This window comes from Crocuta crocuta, unplaced genomic scaffold (genome assembly GCF_008692635.1).
Source record: "Crocuta crocuta isolate KB4526 unplaced genomic scaffold, BGI_CrCroc_1.0 scaffold107, whole genome shotgun sequence".
Classification (NCBI taxonomy): domain Eukaryota; kingdom Metazoa; phylum Chordata; class Mammalia; order Carnivora; family Hyaenidae; genus Crocuta; species Crocuta crocuta.
The window spans coordinates 712,732-732,698 of NW_027531877.1; the positions used below are offsets into that span (position 1 = coordinate 712,732).

The 19,967-nt window shown below is 38.9% G+C and overlaps 1 protein-coding gene across 2 annotated transcripts in view; it reads right to left on the reverse strand.

The window, feature by feature from the left end:
• Positions 1 to 19,967, reverse strand: part of LARS1 (leucyl-tRNA synthetase 1) — a 71,393-nt gene that overhangs the window by 19,109 nt on the left and 32,317 nt on the right. For both annotated transcript variants that reach the window (XM_077773040.1, XM_077773041.1), the window contains exons 16-24: positions 17,602 to 17,687; positions 17,442 to 17,507; positions 17,266 to 17,348; positions 16,062 to 16,203; positions 14,811 to 15,023; positions 12,251 to 12,308; positions 9,828 to 9,891; positions 1,930 to 2,113; positions 795 to 885 (exon numbers count right to left, since the gene is read on the reverse strand). In XM_077773040.1, the coding sequence (XP_077629166.1) occupies positions 795 to 885; positions 1,930 to 2,113; positions 9,828 to 9,891; positions 12,251 to 12,308; positions 14,811 to 15,023; positions 16,062 to 16,203; positions 17,266 to 17,348; positions 17,442 to 17,507; positions 17,602 to 17,687 (987 nt within the window). The remainder of the gene's footprint in view (positions 1 to 794; positions 886 to 1,929; positions 2,114 to 9,827; positions 9,892 to 12,250; positions 12,309 to 14,810; positions 15,024 to 16,061; positions 16,204 to 17,265; positions 17,349 to 17,441; positions 17,508 to 17,601; positions 17,688 to 19,967) is intronic.

Genomic DNA, 19,967 nt, shown 5'->3' on the forward strand with positions numbered 1-19,967 from the left:
TGGAGCCCCACATCAGGCTCTGAGCTGACAACTCGGAGCCTGGAGCCTGTGTTGGAGTCTACGTCTCCCTCTCTCTCTGCACCTCCCGGCTTGTACTTTGTTTCTCTCCGTCAAAAATAAACAAACATCAAAAGATTAAAAATAAATAAAAATTTAAAAAATAAAAATAATAAAAATACATTAACAGACATAAAAGCTGCACAACTTAAACTGTGTATTAAGGGCTGATGATGCTCTGAATAGCCTATAAGAAAGATACTAAGTATCAAAAAAGGCTATAAATATGACACATTGCTATGTTCAGCACTTATCCTTATTTAACCACATCTATGAAAAGCAAGTTACATAAATCCCAATGTGATATTTTACAAAACTGATTGAGGAAACCTACATTTTTACTTTCAGCACTTAAACTGCCAAACTTGAGGAAATACTGACACCTTGTGGAAAACAGCAGAACATGCTTCTTTTCAAACCAATGGCAATTAGACAATTCTGCCTTTATGTTTTACCAATTTAAAAATGTTCTCCTGCAAAATGTGGCTGATTTTTAGACTTAACCTCTTTATTAACAGGCTGTGAAATGCCAGCACAGAGCCCGACATGGGGCTCGAACTCACAAAACTGTGAGATCATGACCTGAGCCAAAGTCAGGTGCTTAACCAACTAAGCCACCCAGGCTACCCATCAGTCTCTACTTTAGATGAGTTCTTATGTTATAGCAGGAGGGGAAAAGGGTGAAATACATCATATTCACACTACTATATCTTAAAGCTACTAAAAGAAAAACCTACCTGAAATTCAAAAAACCCTGTTTTCAAAGCTTCTTTAAACATCATCTTTTCATAATTTTGATCTGTTTTTATAATTCCTGCATTCATCTCACTATTGAATGGGGGGAAAAGATGATTGAGTTTAAATGCAAGCACATAAAAATATAAAACACTGCTGCACATACTAATAAACAGTATAATGAGAACAACGCCAGAAACATTAAGACCGCTCAGCCACAAAACCAGGTAACAACAGTTAGTGGTGGCCTTGTTTAACAATTTCTTAACAGAAACTTTATCATGAAGCCCAAAATGCAATATGAAAACAGCTTACCAAAAGTACTAGTCAGGTGTACTTGCTGCATTATAAACAACGGACACTGGCTGTTAAAAAATGTTTGCTCACACCACCTACAGCCCTTCATAATTTAGCCTAATCTGGCCCCAACTTGTTTCATCTCCTACTCTGCCCTCCAAATATGGTACTTCAAATAAATACCACTCTCTCCATGGCTTTCTCCTCTCTCTGTAAAAATCCATTTATTTTTCAAGAAACCCAGAACTCACAAGCCATCTCCTCAGAATTCCCTCCATCTATATTACCGCACTTGTAATGTGCTGGATATATTTTCTTCTCCTGCTAAACTAAGGTGAAGGATCAAGTCCTATTCGACTTTGTAACACCAGTTCTTAAGATGGCTCCTGATACAAAGAGGATGATAAACATTTTTTGAAAGAAAAAAAAACCTGACAATTCTCTTACTGTTTTAATTTACTTTTCAATTAACCATTCTGCCCAATCTAATGCAAGACAGCATGGTAAAATGGTAGTGAGAAAAGGCTGTGGAGAAAGATGCAAATTCATATCATCTATCTGAAACTATTAGTTTTGAGGCATTTAATACTTAATTTTTCTAAGCTTCGATTTCTTTAACTAAAACAGAGCTAATAATATCTTTATCACAGAAGGGTGCTATGAAGCTAAAATCAGATAATGGATGCAAAGGGTTTAGCATAGTACCTAGAATAAGTAAGCTTTCAATGAATAGTATAATATTAACATCTAATTTATTTTAGGAGAAAAAAAAAGAAAAGCTAAAACTGCATGAGGACTGAGCAATTCTGAAGTACAAAGTAGCCGGGGCCCACAGATTACCTGACGAAAACTCTATCATTGAAGGTGCTGGCAGGCCCGCTTCGGAGGCTGTCCCAGTTGGCCACCATTTCTCTCACCCACTCCACCCAGGTGTATAGACGGAGAAGACCTGCATCTGCCATGGCTTCCACAAAGTTAGCATCTTCAACAGTGTCGCCAGCATCAGCCAGCGCCAAACGCATTCCTGCAGGAGGAAAAAGAAAAAAAAAGATCAACTGATGATTTTAAATGGTGGTTGGCGAGGCACGTGGGTGGCTCAGTCAGTTAAGCGTCCAACTCTGACTTCGGCTCTGGTCATGACCTTGCAGTTCCTGAGACAGAGCCCCAGAGTGGGGCCTAGGATTCTTTCTCCTCCTCTCTCTCTGCCTTCCCCTGCTCACACTCTATGTCTCTCTCTCTCTCTTTCAAAATAAACGAATAAACTTTTAAAAAATAATTTAAAAACAAAATATGGTTACTTAAATACCAATGATGTATCCAATTAGGTATACTACAAAACTTACATATAAATTAAGACATAGCAAATGCTTTAAAGGACTGGATGGGGCCACCTGGATGGACCTTGAGGGTGGACTGCATGGGGCCGCCTGGGTGGCTCAGTCAGTTAAACGTCAGACTCTTGCTGTCAGCTCAGTTCATGATCTCATAGACTGTAAGATCGAGCCCTACATCGGGCTCTATACTCATAGCACAGAGCCTGCTTGGGATTCTCTCTCCTCTCGCTGCCCCTTCCCTGCTTGTGCGCTCTCTCTCTAAAGATAAATAAACTTCAAAAAATTTTTTTAAATTTTAAAAAAATAAAGGACTGCTATGGATCAAAAACAAAAATCAAAATCAAAAGTAGGATCCACGATGTCGTTCAAATATTTGAATCACGTGTACCGATTTGCATATACTTAGCATCAATATGTGTTTCTTCTCAGGCGAGCTGAGTTAATGAGATAAAGTGGTCTTTAATGAAGAAGGGGAAGAAAATGATAAACTGGCAACAGAAATCCCTATCAGCATCTTAGCCTCGTTTAGAGGGAGCAAAATCCTATACTTTAATGCATGAGTGCGCACACTGGTGCCTTCCATGTACAAAAATATATTTAATTTATTTCTAAAAGCAATTCTTCTAAGCCTTCTAACAAACTTTTACTTTTCAACCAAAATCTTCATTCTAAAATATTGAAAAAGAAATTAATAAGAGCCCCATTAGGTTACAGAATATCCTTGCACAATGGAATACTGTATTGCTGCAAAAGAGTGAGGAAACTATATATCAATATATAAGTGAAATACTTAAGTGAAAAAGTGAAAGTTCAGAAGAGTATGTATTGTATTCTACCATGTGTCCCTACAAGGGAGATGAGAACATGTCACATTAAGTTACGTAAGCATTAAATATACATTATAACACACAGAAGCTCAACACTTTTTTTATTTCAAATAACTTTACACTTAAAGAAAAGATGCAAGAGAATAGACATAAACATTAGACATTTAACAGGCTCCCCTAACATTAACAACTTACATAACCATAGTTTCAAACCCAGGAAGTTAACATTAGTACAATACGATGAGCTAAACTACAGATCTTATTTAAATTTCACTAGTTTTTCTTCTAATCTATTTCTGCTGCAAGATCCAGTCCAGGAAACCACACTGCCTTCAATCATTTTATCTCCTTGGTTTCCTCAAATCTGTGGCAGTTTCTTAGTCTTTTTCTTTCATGACCTTGACGTTTTTGATGAGTACTTGTCAGTTATTTAATAGAATTTCTTCCAACTTGGTTTGTCTGATGTTTTTCTCATGATTAGGCTGAGCTTATAAACCTCTGGCAAAAATACCACAGAAGTGATGTTATGTTTCTTCCCAGTGCATCACTATCAGGTAGGTACGAGATATTGGTATGACTTTTTACTGGTGTTGCAAGCTTTCATCACTTAGGTAGTGTCTGTCAACTTTCCTCCATTACAAAGCTACTGTTTTTCCTTTCGTGATTAAAAAATATCTTAGTGGGGTGCGTGGGTGGTTCGGTTGGTTAAGCATCCATCCAACTCTTGATTTCAGCTCAGGTCATGTTTCATGAGATTGGGCCCCATGTAAGGCCCTGGGCTCACAGCACAGAGGCTGCTTGGGATTCTCTCTCTCCCTCCCTCTCTCTGCCCCTCCTGTTTTCCCTGCACCTCCCCACTTGCACTCTCAAAATTAATAAACATTTTTTAAAATAAAATTAAATCTTTAAATGAATGTTTGGTACAATTCCCCCATGAAGACATCTGGTTCTGGACCTTTGTTTTTTGATTACTGATTCACTTTCTTTGCTGGTAATCAGTCTGTTCAAATATTCTATTTCTTCCTGTTTCATCTTTAGGAGGTTATGTATTTCTAGGAATCTATCCATTTATTCTGGGTTTAGTAACTTGTTGACATATACTTTTGCATAGTATTCTGATTGTTTGTATTTCTATGGTGTTTGTAATTTCTCCTTTCTCATTTGTGATTTTATTTGGGTCCTTTCTCTTTTTTTTCTTGATGAGTCTGCTTAAAAGTTTATCAATTTTATAGATTTTTTTTCCCAAGAACCAGCTCCTAGTTTCACTGATTTGTTTTACTGGGTGGTTTTTTGTTTTTTCTTTAGTTTCTATATCATTTATTTCTACTCTAATCTTTATTATTTCCTTATCTCTGCTGGTTTTAGGTTTTGTTTGTTGTTCTTTGTCTAGCTCCTTTAGGTGTACTGTTAGATTGAGATTTTTCTTGCTTCTTGAGGTAGTCCTGGATTGCTATAAACTTCCCTCTTAAAACTGCTTTCACTGTGTCTCAAAGGTTTTGGACCATTCTATTTCCATTTTCATTTCTTTCCATGTATTTTTTTATTTCTTCTTTTATTTCCTGGATGAATCATTCAATGTTTTTTTTTAAAAAAAAATTTAAGTTTATTTATTTTGAGAAAGAAGGGTGGGAAGGGAGAGAGAGAGAATCTCAGGCAGGCTCTAAACTGACAGCAGAGCCCCACACGGTGCTCAAACCCAAGAACTGTGAGATCATAATCTTAGCCGAGATGAAGAGTGGGACTCTTAACTGACTGAGCCACCCAGGCACCCCAGAGTCCATTCAAAGTTTAATGGCAAGTTATTTAACCACCATGTATTTGTGGTCTTTCCAGATTTTTTTCTTGTGATTAACTTCTAGTTTCAGAGTGTTGTGATCAGGAAAGATGCATGGTATGACTTTGATCTTTTTAAATTTGTTAATGTTTGTTTTGTGGCCTGGTATGTAATGTATTCTAGAGAATGTTCCACACGCACTTGAAAAGAATGTGTATTGTGCTGTTTCACAATGGAATGTTCTAAATATATCTGTTAAATCTATTTGCTCCAATGTGTCATTCAAAGCCATTGTTTCCTTGTTGATTTTCTGCTTAGATGATCTGTCCATTGATGTAAGTGAGGTGTTAAAGTCCCCTAGTATTATTGTATTATTATTGATTAGTTCTTTTACGTTTGTTATTAACTGTTTTATGTACTTGGGTGCATATATAATTGTTATATCTTCCTGTTGGACTGTCCCCTTTATTATACAGTGTCCTTCTTTACCTAGTGTTACAGTCTTTGTTTTTAAAGTCTATTTTGTCCAATATAAGTACCGCTACTCTGGCTTTCTTTTGACATTCATATGCATGACATGTATTTGTCCAACCCCTTACTTTCAATCTGCAAGTTCCTTTAAGTCTAAAATGACTCTCTTGTAGGGATGCCTGGCTGGCTCAGTCAATGGAGCATGCAGCTCTTGATCTCAGGTTTGTGATTTTGGGCTCCACATTCAGTATAGAGATTATTTAAAAATAGAATCTTTAAAAAAATTAGTCTCTTGGGGCACCTGGGTGGCTCAGTCGGTTAAGCATCCGACTTCAGCTCAGGTCATGATCTCACAGTTTGTGGGTTTGAGCCCCGCATAGGGCTCTGTGCTGACAGCTAGCTCAGAGCCTGGAGCCTGCTTCAGATTCTATGTTTCACTCTTTCTCTGATCCTCCCCTGCTCACACTGTCTCTACCTCTCTCTCAGAAATAAATAAAACATTAAAAAAAAAAAAAATGAGTCTCTTGTAGGCAGCATATAAATGGCTCTTGCTTTTTTTATTCATTCTGCCACCATATGTCTTTTGACTGGAGTGTTTAGTCAGTCCATTTACATTCAAAATAATTACTGATACCTATTTATTGTCCAAATTTTATTACTTGTTTTATGGTTGTTCCTGAAGATTTTTTCTGATCCTTTCTTGTCTTTCTCTCTTTCAAGGTTTGCTCGTTTCCTTTAGTGTTTCATTTGAATTTCTTTCTCTTCATTCTTTGTCTATTTGTTAGTATTTTATTTGTGGTTACTATTAGATTTGTACATAACACCTTCTGCATATCATGGTCTGTATTGTATTAAGTTAATGGTCATTTAAGTTTAAACCCATTCTTTACTCCCGTATATATTACATTTTACATCCTTTTATTTTGTGAATTCCTTGACTGTTTCTTTATAGATATATTAATTTTTCACTGCTTTTGTGTTTCCTACCTCCATACTGTCATTTTTGGTCTTTCCTTTCCACTCAAAGAATCCTTTTTAATATTTCTTGCAGGGCTGGTTTAGTTGTCATGAACTCCTTTAGTTTTTGTCTGGGAAGTTCTTTATCTATTCTTCCATTCTAAATGATAGCCTTCCTGGACAAAGTATTCTCGGCTGCAGGTTTTTCCCATTTAGCACTTAGAATATATCATGTCACTCCTTTCTAGCCTAGAAAGTTTCTGCTGAAAAATCTGTTGATCGTCTTATGGGATTTCCTTTGCATATAACCATCTTCTGTCTTGCTCCTTTTTTTAAAATCTATTTTTGAGAGAGAGAGAACATGAGCAGGGGAAAGGTAGAGAGAGGAAACAGAGAATCCCAAGCAGGTACTGTACATCAGCACAGAGTGCAACGCAGGGCTTGAACCCACAAACCATGAGATCAGGACCTGCATCAAAATCAAGAGCTGGATACTTAACCGAATGACTCATCCAGGCACTCCTTGTCTTGATGTTTTTAATATTTTTTCTTTATCACTATGTTTTGCCATTTTAATTACAGTATGTCTTAGTATAGACATACCAAGGACACTTGGAGGTTCTCTGTGTTTCCTAGATCTGGATCTGTTTCCTCCTCCAGATTAGGGAAGTTTTCAGCTATTATGTCTTCAAATACATTTTCTGCCCCCTTTTCTCTCTTCTTCTGGGACTCTATAATACGATTATTATGTTTGATGGAGTCACTGAGTTCCCTAAGTCTACTCTCACTGTACGTAATTCTTTTTTCTCTCTTTCGTTGTTTGATTACTTACTATTACTCTGTCATCTAGTAATTAATTCGTTCCTCTGCTTCTGTCAGCCTTCTGTTCATTCCATCAAGTGTGTTTCTCATTTTGTTTACTGAGCCCATTATCTGTGCTGTTATTCCTTATCTCTGTGTTGATGGTCTCACTGATGTTCTCTACTCTTTTCTCAAGTGCAATGAGTATCCTTATGATCACTGCTTTAAATTCTTAATCAGGCATGTTATTTGTATCTGTTTGGCTTAGATCTCCAGCCATGGCTTTCTCTTAGTCTTTCATCTGGAACAAATTTCTCCCTCTGTCTTGTGATTTCGTCCAAGTCTGTGCCTGTTTCTGTGCATTAGGAAAGTCAGCTAACTTCTCCTGTTCTTGAGGGTAATGGCTTTATGAAGAGCCTTTAGTACTCTACTGTATAGTATCCCCATCCCCTCAGGGCCTGGTGCTGCCAGGAGTGTGTGTGCTGCGTGTGCTCTGCTGTTTTTCCTGGCTGCTTTATCCTTCAGGCCAGTCATCTACACAGGCTCTCTTTGCCAGTTGTGAGCAATGTTTGGTCCCTGGACTGAATGTGGTGCATTTAAACTAGGTATGCTCTGGTCTTGTGAAATGAGACCTGTTATTGCCAGAACCAAGGCCTCGTAAAAGTCTCAGTTCAAGAGACATGGTGTGGGCAGGGGTTTGAGCCAGTCTTCTGGGGAAGGGGGCCTGACGCACTGGGAAGTTTGGCTCCACCAGAGTGCAGAGGGGTGGGGCTTGATTAAGCAAGTTAGGTGGAAGGATCAGCAGTGCACTGGCTCCTACTTGTGGCCCGTGCTTATGCTGAAGGATGGGGAAGGGAAATGGCACCTCCCAATTCCTATGTTCCTGGAGGGGTCCCTCTGTGAATGCTGCCACTCTGGGACACTATGAGATGAGCAACTAACTTCCCCACTGTGTGTCCCAGGTGCTCTTCAGATCACTGTTTCCATGCTGTATGTCTGCACGTTTGCCTGCCTTTTCTCCAAACACAGCCGCAGTGACCCCCAGGCTATTCCAGAGCCAAGCACACTGACCTTTAAAACTCCCCCAACGGATACAAGAACTCAAAATTCAGGCTTTCGTGCTTTCCAAGCCAATTGCTACATGGATTTATCTTCCCCAGGTGCTCCCATGTGCCAGTTTGCCTCATCCTTTTCCATGACTACAGCTCCCTCTCCCCATCAGCAGTCATGATCTGTTTCTTTCCCAAACCACATCACCACACTTTCTACCTTCTTCAATATGGCCTCTTCTCTATCTTTAGTTGTAGAGTTTGTTCTGTCAGCCTTTATATAAATTTCTGGGGTATTTAGGATGACCTGACAGTTACTCAGTTGTATTCATTGGGAAAAGGCAAGCCTAGGATGCTCCTATTCTGATGCCATCTTCTGTCTTCAATAAATGTGTGCCCTTTCAAATGTCCCCATCCTTACTGAAATATTTCCTTATTTTCTGGCACAAGATGTTCCACACCCATCTTGTTATTTTCCCTACTTTAGCCCGCGAATCAGTCACTTCTCCTAGGCACCCTAGTTCCATTTATCGGAAAATGGTATTTAGAAACCAAGATCTGAACGCCAGGTGTGCCCCTGCTACTGGGGTGTCACTGCTCATAAGCCCTCTTGGCAGACACAGCTAGGGAAACGTATGCCCACGCACTGACTCACTGCATACACCTATGTTAATTTTTGCATCAATCTATCTGTATACAATATTAAAATCATTAGATATTGCCAATTCCAATCCAATGCCACAGGGTGCCTTCTAGCATTCCCCCTTTATTATTTGTACCTTTTTTTGACAGTGAGTGCTCATCTACAATAGATTTATTTGTTCAATCCAAGCACACACTGCTAATCTATACCTCTTGTAATAAATGGTCTTACCAATTACGGCACTGATAGGCCACTCTTTTTGGTTTACAGTGTCTAGTCAAAACACTGTTTCTCCAAGTTAGTTCCTTCCCATTCCCATCAATGTGACCTCAAACCGTGCTAGCCATGATGAGCAGAAACAAGTACCAGGATGATGAAAGTAATAAATAGTTCCTTCAGGCAACACAGTATATTTCTTCCCTTGACATAGTAATAATCAAGCGGAATAGTACTGAGGCCAAGGAGAAAAGATTCTTCTAAAAAAAACGAATGCTCACAGGTTTAAGTGACCCATGTTTATATCAAGTGTGAAGGAAATACTTTAGAAAAGCTTCCTAGTCAACATCTCTACAAACCAATTCTTTCACCTTAGAAGTAGTAAGAAATTAGAAACAAGCTAGGTAGCAATTCCAGGGAGTTCCTTTTTTACAAAAGACTCTAATAATCTTAGCTCGAATGTGTTCCTAAAAAGAGCACATCAGCAATTCTTACATTTTAAATATTACATTGCTTGTACACAAAGAAAACACGAGTATTTTAAACTACTGGTAAAAGCAAGAGAAAAAAAGCAATAAAACTGAAACAATTTTAACAACTGTTTTCTATAATGTGAAGAGAATTAGACCCTATAAAGTAATAGCAATAATAAAAAAGTATACTCACCATCAGCTGAAAATTTGTCGATAGCTTGGCTCAAAGTGAGGAAGTTGCCTGTGGATTTTGACATCTGAAATAAGTCAATGACCGGACATTATTAAGCATACAAATAAAATAAACCACATCAGCCAAATCAAAATAAATGGGTTCACCACAATCAGATAAACATGAAAAAAATATTAGAAAGAGGGAAAGGAAAAGTTATCTTGCATTAATATTCCAGAGGTAGAAAGTAAAGTCCGGTTAACATAGTGACTTGTCTGGGTGACTCAAGCAGGCAATGACAGAGCTAGAACGGGGTCTCCGATCTGATACTCAGTGTGCTCTTTCCATTAGACTATACTGGCCCCCGGGAATTGGGTTTAGACACGTGTAACGATTCCACTGTAACTTTGCAACATTTCAGCTGGTCAAAAAGAAGAGCTTTACGGCAATTAGAGTCCTTCAGAAATGAATGGACTAGTGTATAATGTCAGAGTTAGGACTTGGGGGAACTTCCTGTCAATGGCATCACAATAATTGGTTGTTCAAGATGTGTTCTACCTGAGGGCACCACATCAAAGGAGGCACAGTGCACGGCCTAGCAATCTTTACTATTTAAGAATTTGTTGTATCTTTATCATAACTTTGCTGATACCAAACAGAGGTGATTATCCAGTTTTATGCTACATGACAATAAAGTATCTAGTTCTAAGAAATTCAGTACCATATATAACAATGTTGAGACCAAAGAGAATGTCATGTTATACCATGATACATACTCATATACATATAAACACATATATATACATATAAATATATACATTGTGTCACTTTTGACTCACAAAGTAAAAAATGAGTTTGATAATCAAAAGTCCTTGTTGATCTAACAAAATCTATAAAATAGCCTATGCTTTTTTTAAGATTTTCTTTCTTTCTTTTTTTTTTTAAGTAGGCTCCACAACCAATATGGGGATGAAATGCATAACCCTTGAGATCAAGAGTCACATGCTCTACTGACTACACCAGCCAGGCACACATAATAGCCCATGTTTCTAATCAAAGACCTGTTTTTCAGCCTAATATAGAGATATTTTAAATGAACTTTCTTTATTCTCTTTCAATATTAGGGCACTGGTTAAATGATGTTTCATTTTGCAATTCAAACCATCTATTATTTGTTTAAATCTACACCTATTCTCATTATGACATATTTTTAGCAAAGATCCTCTTTTGCCATTAATATTCCAACAGGTATAGCAAAATTCACTCACTGTAACAAATCCAACTTGCTACAATTGTATTACTAAGAAATAAATAACATAGTAACTTAATTTAGGGTTTGGGTAAAGAGGGCTACTACCCCTTATGAATGTGCACAAAAACCATCACAGGAACAAACAAGGGTTTGGTTATGAGGTTTGCATAACCTCCTGTTGAAGATATTGATTAATGAGATAAAGTCTTACATAGCCTATTAAAAATCATATATATTATTAGTTTTAACAATATTGGAAGCAGTAGTAGTATAAACATGAATATTATATTTCCTGGGAAGAAACATTAAATGACAGTCAAGAATCCTAGAAATTTCAAAATTCTATTATTGCAATTCAGTGGCTTGTCATAGTATAAAACAAATCCCACCAAATTATCTTCTCAACTGAATGAGAAAGATATTCTAGGGTCACAATGCTAGGATCTTTACGTTTCTTATCTCTGTCTCTCTCTCTCTCCTCCAGTCACAATTTGTGTCACTTTCTGTCTAAATACAAATAAAAATAGGTAAGTTTGGGGCGCCTGACTGGCTCAGTCGGTTGAGCACCCGACTCTTGATTTTGGCACAGGTCATGGTCCCCGTGGGGTCATGGGATCGAGCCCCACATTAGGTTCCATGCTGAGCGTGGAGCCTGCTTAAGAGTTTTTTTTCTCTCTCTCTCTCCCTCTGCCTCTCTTCCCACTCATACTTTCTCTCTCTCCTTCTCTATATAACATGACATAACATAACATAAAAAATATTCCCACTCTCTCCCTCCCCTCAAATAATACTATTTACTCACTCCCTAATTTATGCTGGTAGTCCTAAACATTTTAAATGGAAGACTAACTCTCTGCCTTTTATACTCTTTATTTAAGAAATACAACTTCCTAGGGGCGCCTGGGTGGCTTAGTCAGTTAAGCGTCCGACTTTCGCTTAGGTCATGATCTCGCGGTTTGTGGGTTCGAGCCCCGCGTCGGGCTCTGTGCTGACTGCCAGCTCAGAGCCTGGAGCCTGTTTCAGTCTGTGACTCCCTCTCTCTCTGACCCTCCCCTGCTCACGCTGTCTCTCTCTCTCCTAGAAATAAATAAAACATTAAAAAAATTAAAAAAAGAAAAGAAAGAAATACAACTTCCTATATCTGAAAAGTTTTCTGCAGAATTTTAAGCTTTCAAGAGGCCATCAGCCTTACCTTTTCAGAGTTGAGGAGGAGATGTCCATTTGCTCTCACAGCGGCAGGCCATTTGTCACTTTACAGGTCAATGTTTAAAGACAGAAAATACAACATAAAGGTTCTAGTTTAAGCTTAAAAAGCTGAGATAAATGCTAAAATTATTTATAAAATGCTGTAAAGACAAATGTACAAGGATATTCAGAGTCCTGTTCATAACGAAACATATGAAAACAAGTAAAGTGTCCATTAGTAAAGGAATGGTTACATAAACTATGGTGCAGGCATACATTGAAATACTAGGTAATAACTATTTAAAAAATACAGGCAGGGCTAGATGTGTGGATATAAAAAGATCTTAGAAATAGACTACCAGGTAGGAAAAAAACTATCTATAATACAGCATTTCTTTGTATAAGCTACAAAATAAGTTGGGGTGCCTGGGTGGCTCAGTCAGTTAAGTGTCTGACTTTGTTTCAGGTCATGATTTTGTGGTCTGTGGGTTTGAGCCCCACATCAGGCTCTGTGCTGACAGCTCAGGGCCTGGAGCCTACTTTCGATTCTGTGTCTCCCTCTCTCTCTGCCCCTCCTGTGCTCTCTCTCTCTTTCTCTGTCTCAAAAAAATAAACATAAACAAATTTTTTTAACTTAAAAATAATAAAAAATAAACTACAAAATAAGTAAGGAGAGACACTGGTTTACCATAAATAATTTATCCACAAGAAAGCAGCAGGCAGGATGGCCTTTGGGAAGTAGAGTGATGAGAGGGCAAGGATGAAAGTTCACTTCTTACTTTTATGAACTGTTTGGATTTTTTTTTTTCAATGTTCATATTAGTTTTGAAAGAGCGTGACCAGGGGAGGGGCAAAGAGAAAGGAGGACAGAGGATTCAAAGTGGGCTCTGTGTTGTCAGTAGAGAGCCCAGTGCGGGTCTCAAACTCTTAAACCGTGAGACATGACCTGAGCTGAAGTCAGACGCTCAGCCCAAGGAGCCTCCCAGGCGCCCCACTTGGATGTTTGAACTACATACATACCGTTCACTTGTTCTAGCAATGAGATGATGTGGGGATAGTGGCTGAGAGCGAGAGTCCTGGAGCCACACTGCTAGGGTTTGCATCCTCATTCTGCCACTGCTGGGTAACTGGGTGAGTTATTTGAGCTCTCGATAACTTGCTCATGTTCCTTGCCTATAAAACCCGGGTATTACAGACCTTCCTCGAAAAGCTGTCATGAGGCGCGCCTGGGCGGCTCAGTTGGTTGGGCGGCCGACTTCGGCTCAGGTCGTGATCTCACGGTTCGTGGGTTCGAACCCTGCGTTGGGCTCTGTGCTAACAGCTCAGAGCCTGGAGCCTGTTTCAGATTCTGTGTCTCCCTCTCTCTGTGACCCTCCCTTGCTCACGCTGTCTCCCTCTCTCTCTCAGAAATAAATAAAACATTAAAAAAAATTTTTTTTTAAAAGAAAAACTGTCATGAAAATTGAGTTACTGTGATTACAAGAGTGCCTGGTGTTACCTATGTTATTACTTGTAAGCACCTGATGTTATTACTTACCTGTAATTTTTAAAACCTAATACGTGTCAAAAACTTGATGCAAAGGGATGAAGACGTCACTATATTACCAATAAGTACTCCTGAGATATCCAATTTCTCCAAAACTACATTTTAAACAAAATAATTGGGTAACAAGAGCCACATCAGGTTTATTTTATTCTTCTACTTCAAAATCTTCTTTTTATTCTTGAGAAAAGAAAATGCAATCCAATCCTGAATACTTGAAGTCACAAGACACAGTTTTGATTATATGAAATAAAATCTGAACAAGGGAGGAGCTGTTGCTTCACCGATTTGAGACTGGAAGGAGAGGTACAGAGACATGTCTGGGTCAAGCGAGATGATGAGAGAAGGATTACTTTTGAGCACAGGATATTAAAAATGCTTCTGAGCAGCGTCTGGGTGGCTAAGTCAGTTAAATATCCAACTCGAGATTTTGGCTCAAGTTAGGATCTCACCTTTTGTGAGATTGAGCCCCGGACTGGGCTCTGCCCTGACAACACAGAGCCTCCATGAGGTTCTCTCTCTCTCTCTCTACTCCTCCCCTACTCGCTCACACACATGCTTGCTCTCTCTCTCTCTCAAAACAAACCTTTTTTAAAAAGGCCTCCTGGATTCAGGCTCTAGTCAGAATACCGCTACCAAACAATACTGTAACCTTGGGGAATCTCAACTCTAAACGGATGTTTCCAATTCTAATGTTCTAGGCTTTGTCTTAAATCACCTCTATTCCTGCACCTAAGACATCAAATGAGTCATAAAACATGTCAAGTGAAGTAATGAAAGGCTGTCAAAGTACCTGAAATGTGACAAGTTTTGTGAGCCTAAAGGATGTGCTTTGTGAGCCTAACGTTAAGTACAAGGATTTCTGGATGTACCAGATAGGGGAAGGTGTGCCTTATGCTTCAGTATGCATTTAATAGAAGAAAAAGAAAGTAAATGGCAAATATAACTATACCATGCACAGTAACATCTTAAATATTTGAAGCCACAAGGCATAAGTTTAGTATACATGCTTTTCAGCACTCACCTTTGTTCTGGCCACATAGCCACATGGTTATAAAGGTAATATGAAAGATGATTTGGAACAAGATCCTTGCCAGAGACTCGGAGATCCACCGGATACCAGAACTCAAATTCCTGTTTTAACTGATCTAACTTTTCCTTTGGGATCTGAGTCTTAGGAAATGGAGCCTCCTTGAAGAAAATATAGTCCCAAACCTCCTTAGTCATCTGTTGAGGTCTGTAATAAAAATAAAACAAACAAAAAAAAACAGCAGCAAAAAAATATTTTTTTTCCTTGAAAGAATCCGTATTTTCATCTAACCATGAAGTAGGAACCTCTTTCTTAATGTAGTTACAGAAACAAATGAGGACAATAGACTCCCCTAAGAATAAAGAATAGTAATAGATAATAATAGAGAGGCTATACAATAATAGCCTCTCTAACAATAATAGGCTATTTGTTACTTCTTCTCAGTTCAACAGCAAAAAAGCAAAAATATCATTAACAAAAATTCTGCTAAATGAATTCTTAATGAAAACTATTTTTAAAAAAGGAACTTTCAGGGCTCCTGGGTGGATCAGTCATTTGAATGTCCGACTCTTGGTTTTGGCTCGTCATGATCTCATAGTTCATGAGATCAAGCCCACATCAGGCTCCATGATGACAGTGCAGAGCCTGCTTGGGATTTTCTGTCTCCCTCTCCCTACCTATCTCCCACTTGCAGTGTCTCCGTCTCTCTCAAAATAAATAAATAAACTTAAAAAAAAATAACTCAGTTAAGCATGTGACTTCAGCTCAGGTCATGATCTCATGGTTCAGGAGTTCAGGTCCGACATTGGGCTCCATGCTGATAATGCAGAGCTTTTTTAGGATATTCTCTCTCTCTCTCTGCCCCAGTCCCACTCGCACACTCTCTGTGTCTCTAAATAAATAAATAAATAAATAAATAAATAAATAAATAAAAATAAAGGGATACCTGGGTGGCTCATCAGTTAAGCATCTAATTTTGCCTCAGGTCATGATCCCACGGTCTATGGGTTCGAGTCCCGCATCGGGCTCCTTGCTGACAGCTCAGAGCCAGGAGCCTGCTTCAGATTCTGTGTCTCCCTCTCTCCCTGCACCTCCCCCTCTCACACTCAAAATCACACTGAGATCTCTGTCTCTCAAAAATAAATAAACATTTTAAAAAGTTTAAAAAAAATAAATAAAATAATTTAAGAAAGATCACATCTCCTGCTAATAAACTACACTTCTTTGCCATATCCATTTACCCACCTGATGCCCAGCGGAGACTCCGCCTGCCCACTCAGGTTACCCACCCCCTGCAGCAGGTGTGCCACTGTGTAAAATGCCATGTAAATAGTGGAATCAGACAGCGACTCAATCAGCCACTGCTCATCCCACGGCAGGCGAGTACCTGCAAGATAAAAAGAAGAAAACTAATTCATGAGGAACGTACGAGAGACACTTCATCTGGAGAATCCGTATTTTCAAGGTCTACAGTATTTACAAAGCCACTTATTTAAAGTCTTAAATTTGTTTAAATAATTAATAAAATAAACTTGTAAATAAAAAGCAAAATGGGGGCACTTGGGTGGCTCAGTCAGTTGAGCATCTGGCTCTCGAGCTCAGCTCAGGTCGTGACCTCAAGGTTTGTGAGAAAGAACCCTGCATCCAGGGGCTGACTGTTCAGATTAGGATCCTCTCCCTCTCCCTCCCTTCCTCTCTCTCTGCCTCCCTTCAACCACGCTTCAAAATAAATAAACAGGGGCGCCTGGGTGGCTTAGTCGGTTAAGCATCCGACTTTCGCTTAGGTCATGATCTCGCGGTTCATGGGTTCGAGCCCCGCGTCGGGCTCTGTGCTGACTGCCAGCTCAGAGCCTGGAGCCTATTTCAGAGTCTGTATCTCCCTCTCTCTCTGACCCTCCCCTGCTCACGCTGTCTCTCTCTCTCTCCTAGAAATAAATAAAAATAATAAAATAATAAATAAATAAACATTTTTTTAAAGGGCAGAATGGTTGAAGCATGAGAAAGTTTCTATTAAAAAAGTCATCCATAAAGTTATGTGGGTTTGAGAGGTCATACTTCTACCAGCAGGTAGACAGTAGGGCACCACATCCCAGTTTCCCTCATCCTCTAACCAAAACCTCTCAATTCAGAAAAATACTAGTGGGGCGCCTGGGTGGCTCAGTCAGTTAAGCATCCGACTTCAGCTCAGGTCATGATCTCACGGTTCATGAGTTTGAGCCCCGTGTCGGGATCTGTGATGACAGCTCAGAACCTGGAGCCTGTTTCGGATTCTGTATCTCCCTCTCTCTCTGACCCTCCCCTGCTCACACTGTCTCTCTCTCTGTCTCTCTCTCTCTCAGAAATAAATAAAACATTAAAAAAATTTTTTTTAATACTAGAAAAGACAGAGAAAAGGTAAAAGTGTTCATTGGCAAAGTCATTCAAGCAGAAGAATCTGAAGTATGCTTACCTAAACCGTAAGTTCTCGAACAAGCATGCTCTTTTAGCCAACCTAAGGTAGCTTCAAAATTCCTCCTGGTCTCCTCACAGAATCTGGAGTAAAAGATAAAGTGTCTCTCCTCATCCTCCCTGTCTTCCATGTTTCTTATCTCCTTTCCCTTCCCTCATCACTGTTTCCCTCCTTACGTTTCCAGGTTCTTCAAGCACTGGGATGTCAGTTTCCTCCAGTTCTCTTCTCCATAATCCAAGTACCTGGGAGTGGACAGATTGATTAAAAAAAAAAAATAAAAGTCAAAAGAAGAAGTAGAGTGACTGAAGGAAATGTCTTCCTCTAAGAGAGACTAACCACTGGTCACACAAGGCCACGACGCATTCATCTGCAGATCTGGATATCACTTGTTTTTCTGGCTCCATGTAAATAAAACCATCTCCCTACATGAAAGCAAATAAAAATATATCAGATATTATGTCAAGTCAATCTCTATTCCTCAGGGACAATAAAAAAACAACTTCTAAAAAAAAATGTTACACTACCAATAACCAAAACCCCCCATCATCAGTATGTCTTCCCTCTTCCCAGTAGAAGTTATCTGCCATTCTTTCTATACATCATTTGCTTTTGAAAAGGTGTGTATCTCTGTCCAATGGATATCTTTCTTATATATAAATTACTCCTTTTCAGGGGAATGTGAAAGATGTTCACTAGTTTATAATTCTATGGCTTGAAGGTTAGACTGCCTATAGAAGCCTTTTACCTTTGTTACTTTTTTTTTTAAGTTTATTTATCTTGAGAGAGAAAGTATAAGCAGGGGAGTGGCCAAGAGAAAGGGAAAGACAGAATCCCAAGCAGGCTCCATGCTATCAGCACAGAGCCCGACTCGGAGCTTAGACCCTTAAACCATGGGATCATGACCTGAGCTGAAATCAAGAGTCGGATGCTTAACTGACTGAGCCACCCAGGCGCCCCTATCCTTGTTATAATAAGAATATAAAGAAGGGGAGATGTGAGCACTGTGAGCAGAGAGCCTGCTTGGGATTCTCTCTCCTCTCCTTCTCTCTCTGCCCCTCTCCCTGCGCATGCTCAATTTCTCGCTTTAAAAACTAAAAAGAAAACATGAATATAAAGAAAACATGAAGTTAAATGCATGGAGCCACTGTTTAAAAAAAAAAAAAAACTAGTGCACTAGATGCACAAAAATTAAACATATTATTGCTAAAGATTTATAGTGCCATGAAAAACGTCCACTAGAAAACTAACCATGGATTTAATTGTTTACCAAATATAAATACCTCTTAATGTATTATGGTCCCACACTTGTCAGGCTATTTTTTAAAATAATATTCAGCATTATTATTCATAAAATCATTCGTTGTTCTATGTTTTTAATGTGATTCTTCATACTGAACTTAAATAGCTAAAACTTTGGTATAAAGACGGTAAATTAAAAACAGACAGTGAACTCTGCTGAAAAGAGGACTAACTGAAGTTTCTAAAGAAGAGGTCAGGACCCCAGATACCCTAATCTCATACTATGCAGACAGGCAACTGCCTCTCCCTAGGCCAGCAGAACAATGAAGGTTTAGGCTCTGGAGAGGATGCAAGACTCACTCAACCAGACAGGGTTGAGGGTATTGGTATCACAGTGGGAACAGATGGATTAAGTGGAAAGTCAGCACAATGGGGTTTGGTATTACCCCTAGCAATTTTTTCAGCTCCCAGTTAGCTTAGACTTTTCAAGCTAGAAAGTTGAAGAACCTTCTAGGAAGAAGTTAATAAATCCAAGAAGCTCTATATAACTGACATCAGGGCTAAATAAAGGCTTTGCCAAAGACCGAAACAACCCTCTAGATCACCTCCAATCAATGCAGCCCTACTCACATCCAAAATGGTTCCATCATCTTTCTGTACCTACTCTTAAATATCAACAATCTTCCTCAGAGAAATAAAAGATTAAGATTTCACATTAATGAAACAATAGCATCCTATAAAAAAGGATCAATTGGATAAGAACAACAAGCTCCTAAACTGGCCCTGCCTTGGTAATCGCGAAGCTGGATAATAAGTACACCATGATACTACTCTCCACTTTTTTAATTTAAAATTTTCCATACTCGGGGGTGCATGGGTGGCTTAGTCGGTTAAGCGTCTGACTTCAGCTCAGGTCATGATCTCGCGATTCATGGGTTCGAGCCTCACATCGGTTTCTGTGCTGACAGCTCAGAGCCTGGAGCCTGTTTCAGATGCTGTGTCTCCCTCTCTCTTTGTCCCTCCCCTGCTAATGCTCTGTCTCTTTCTGTCTCAAAAAAAAATAAAAACTATAAAAAACAAAGATTTAAAAATTTTCCATACCAAAAAAATTTTTTGCAAATACACACAAATAGCAGATATAAAAAACACAGTAAACAAAAACTGATAGGAAGAAAAAGGTGAGGGACTCTCCCAGAAAGAAAAGGAATTGCAGAGTCTAAGAGAACCAATAACTGAATAAGAATTGAGAAAGTGAAAATAAGGAACAGGAAGAGATGAAACAACCAAAGAAAAAGTCAAGAAATTTTCTTCAAATTAAAGCATGTAAGTCTTCAGACTGAAGAAGCCCACCAACCACTGAGAAAAATGAATAAAAATTGACCTACACCAAGGTAAATCATGACCTTTCATAATATCAGGAAGAAAGACAAGATTCTATAGAAAGAGAGGGAGAGGGGGAAAAA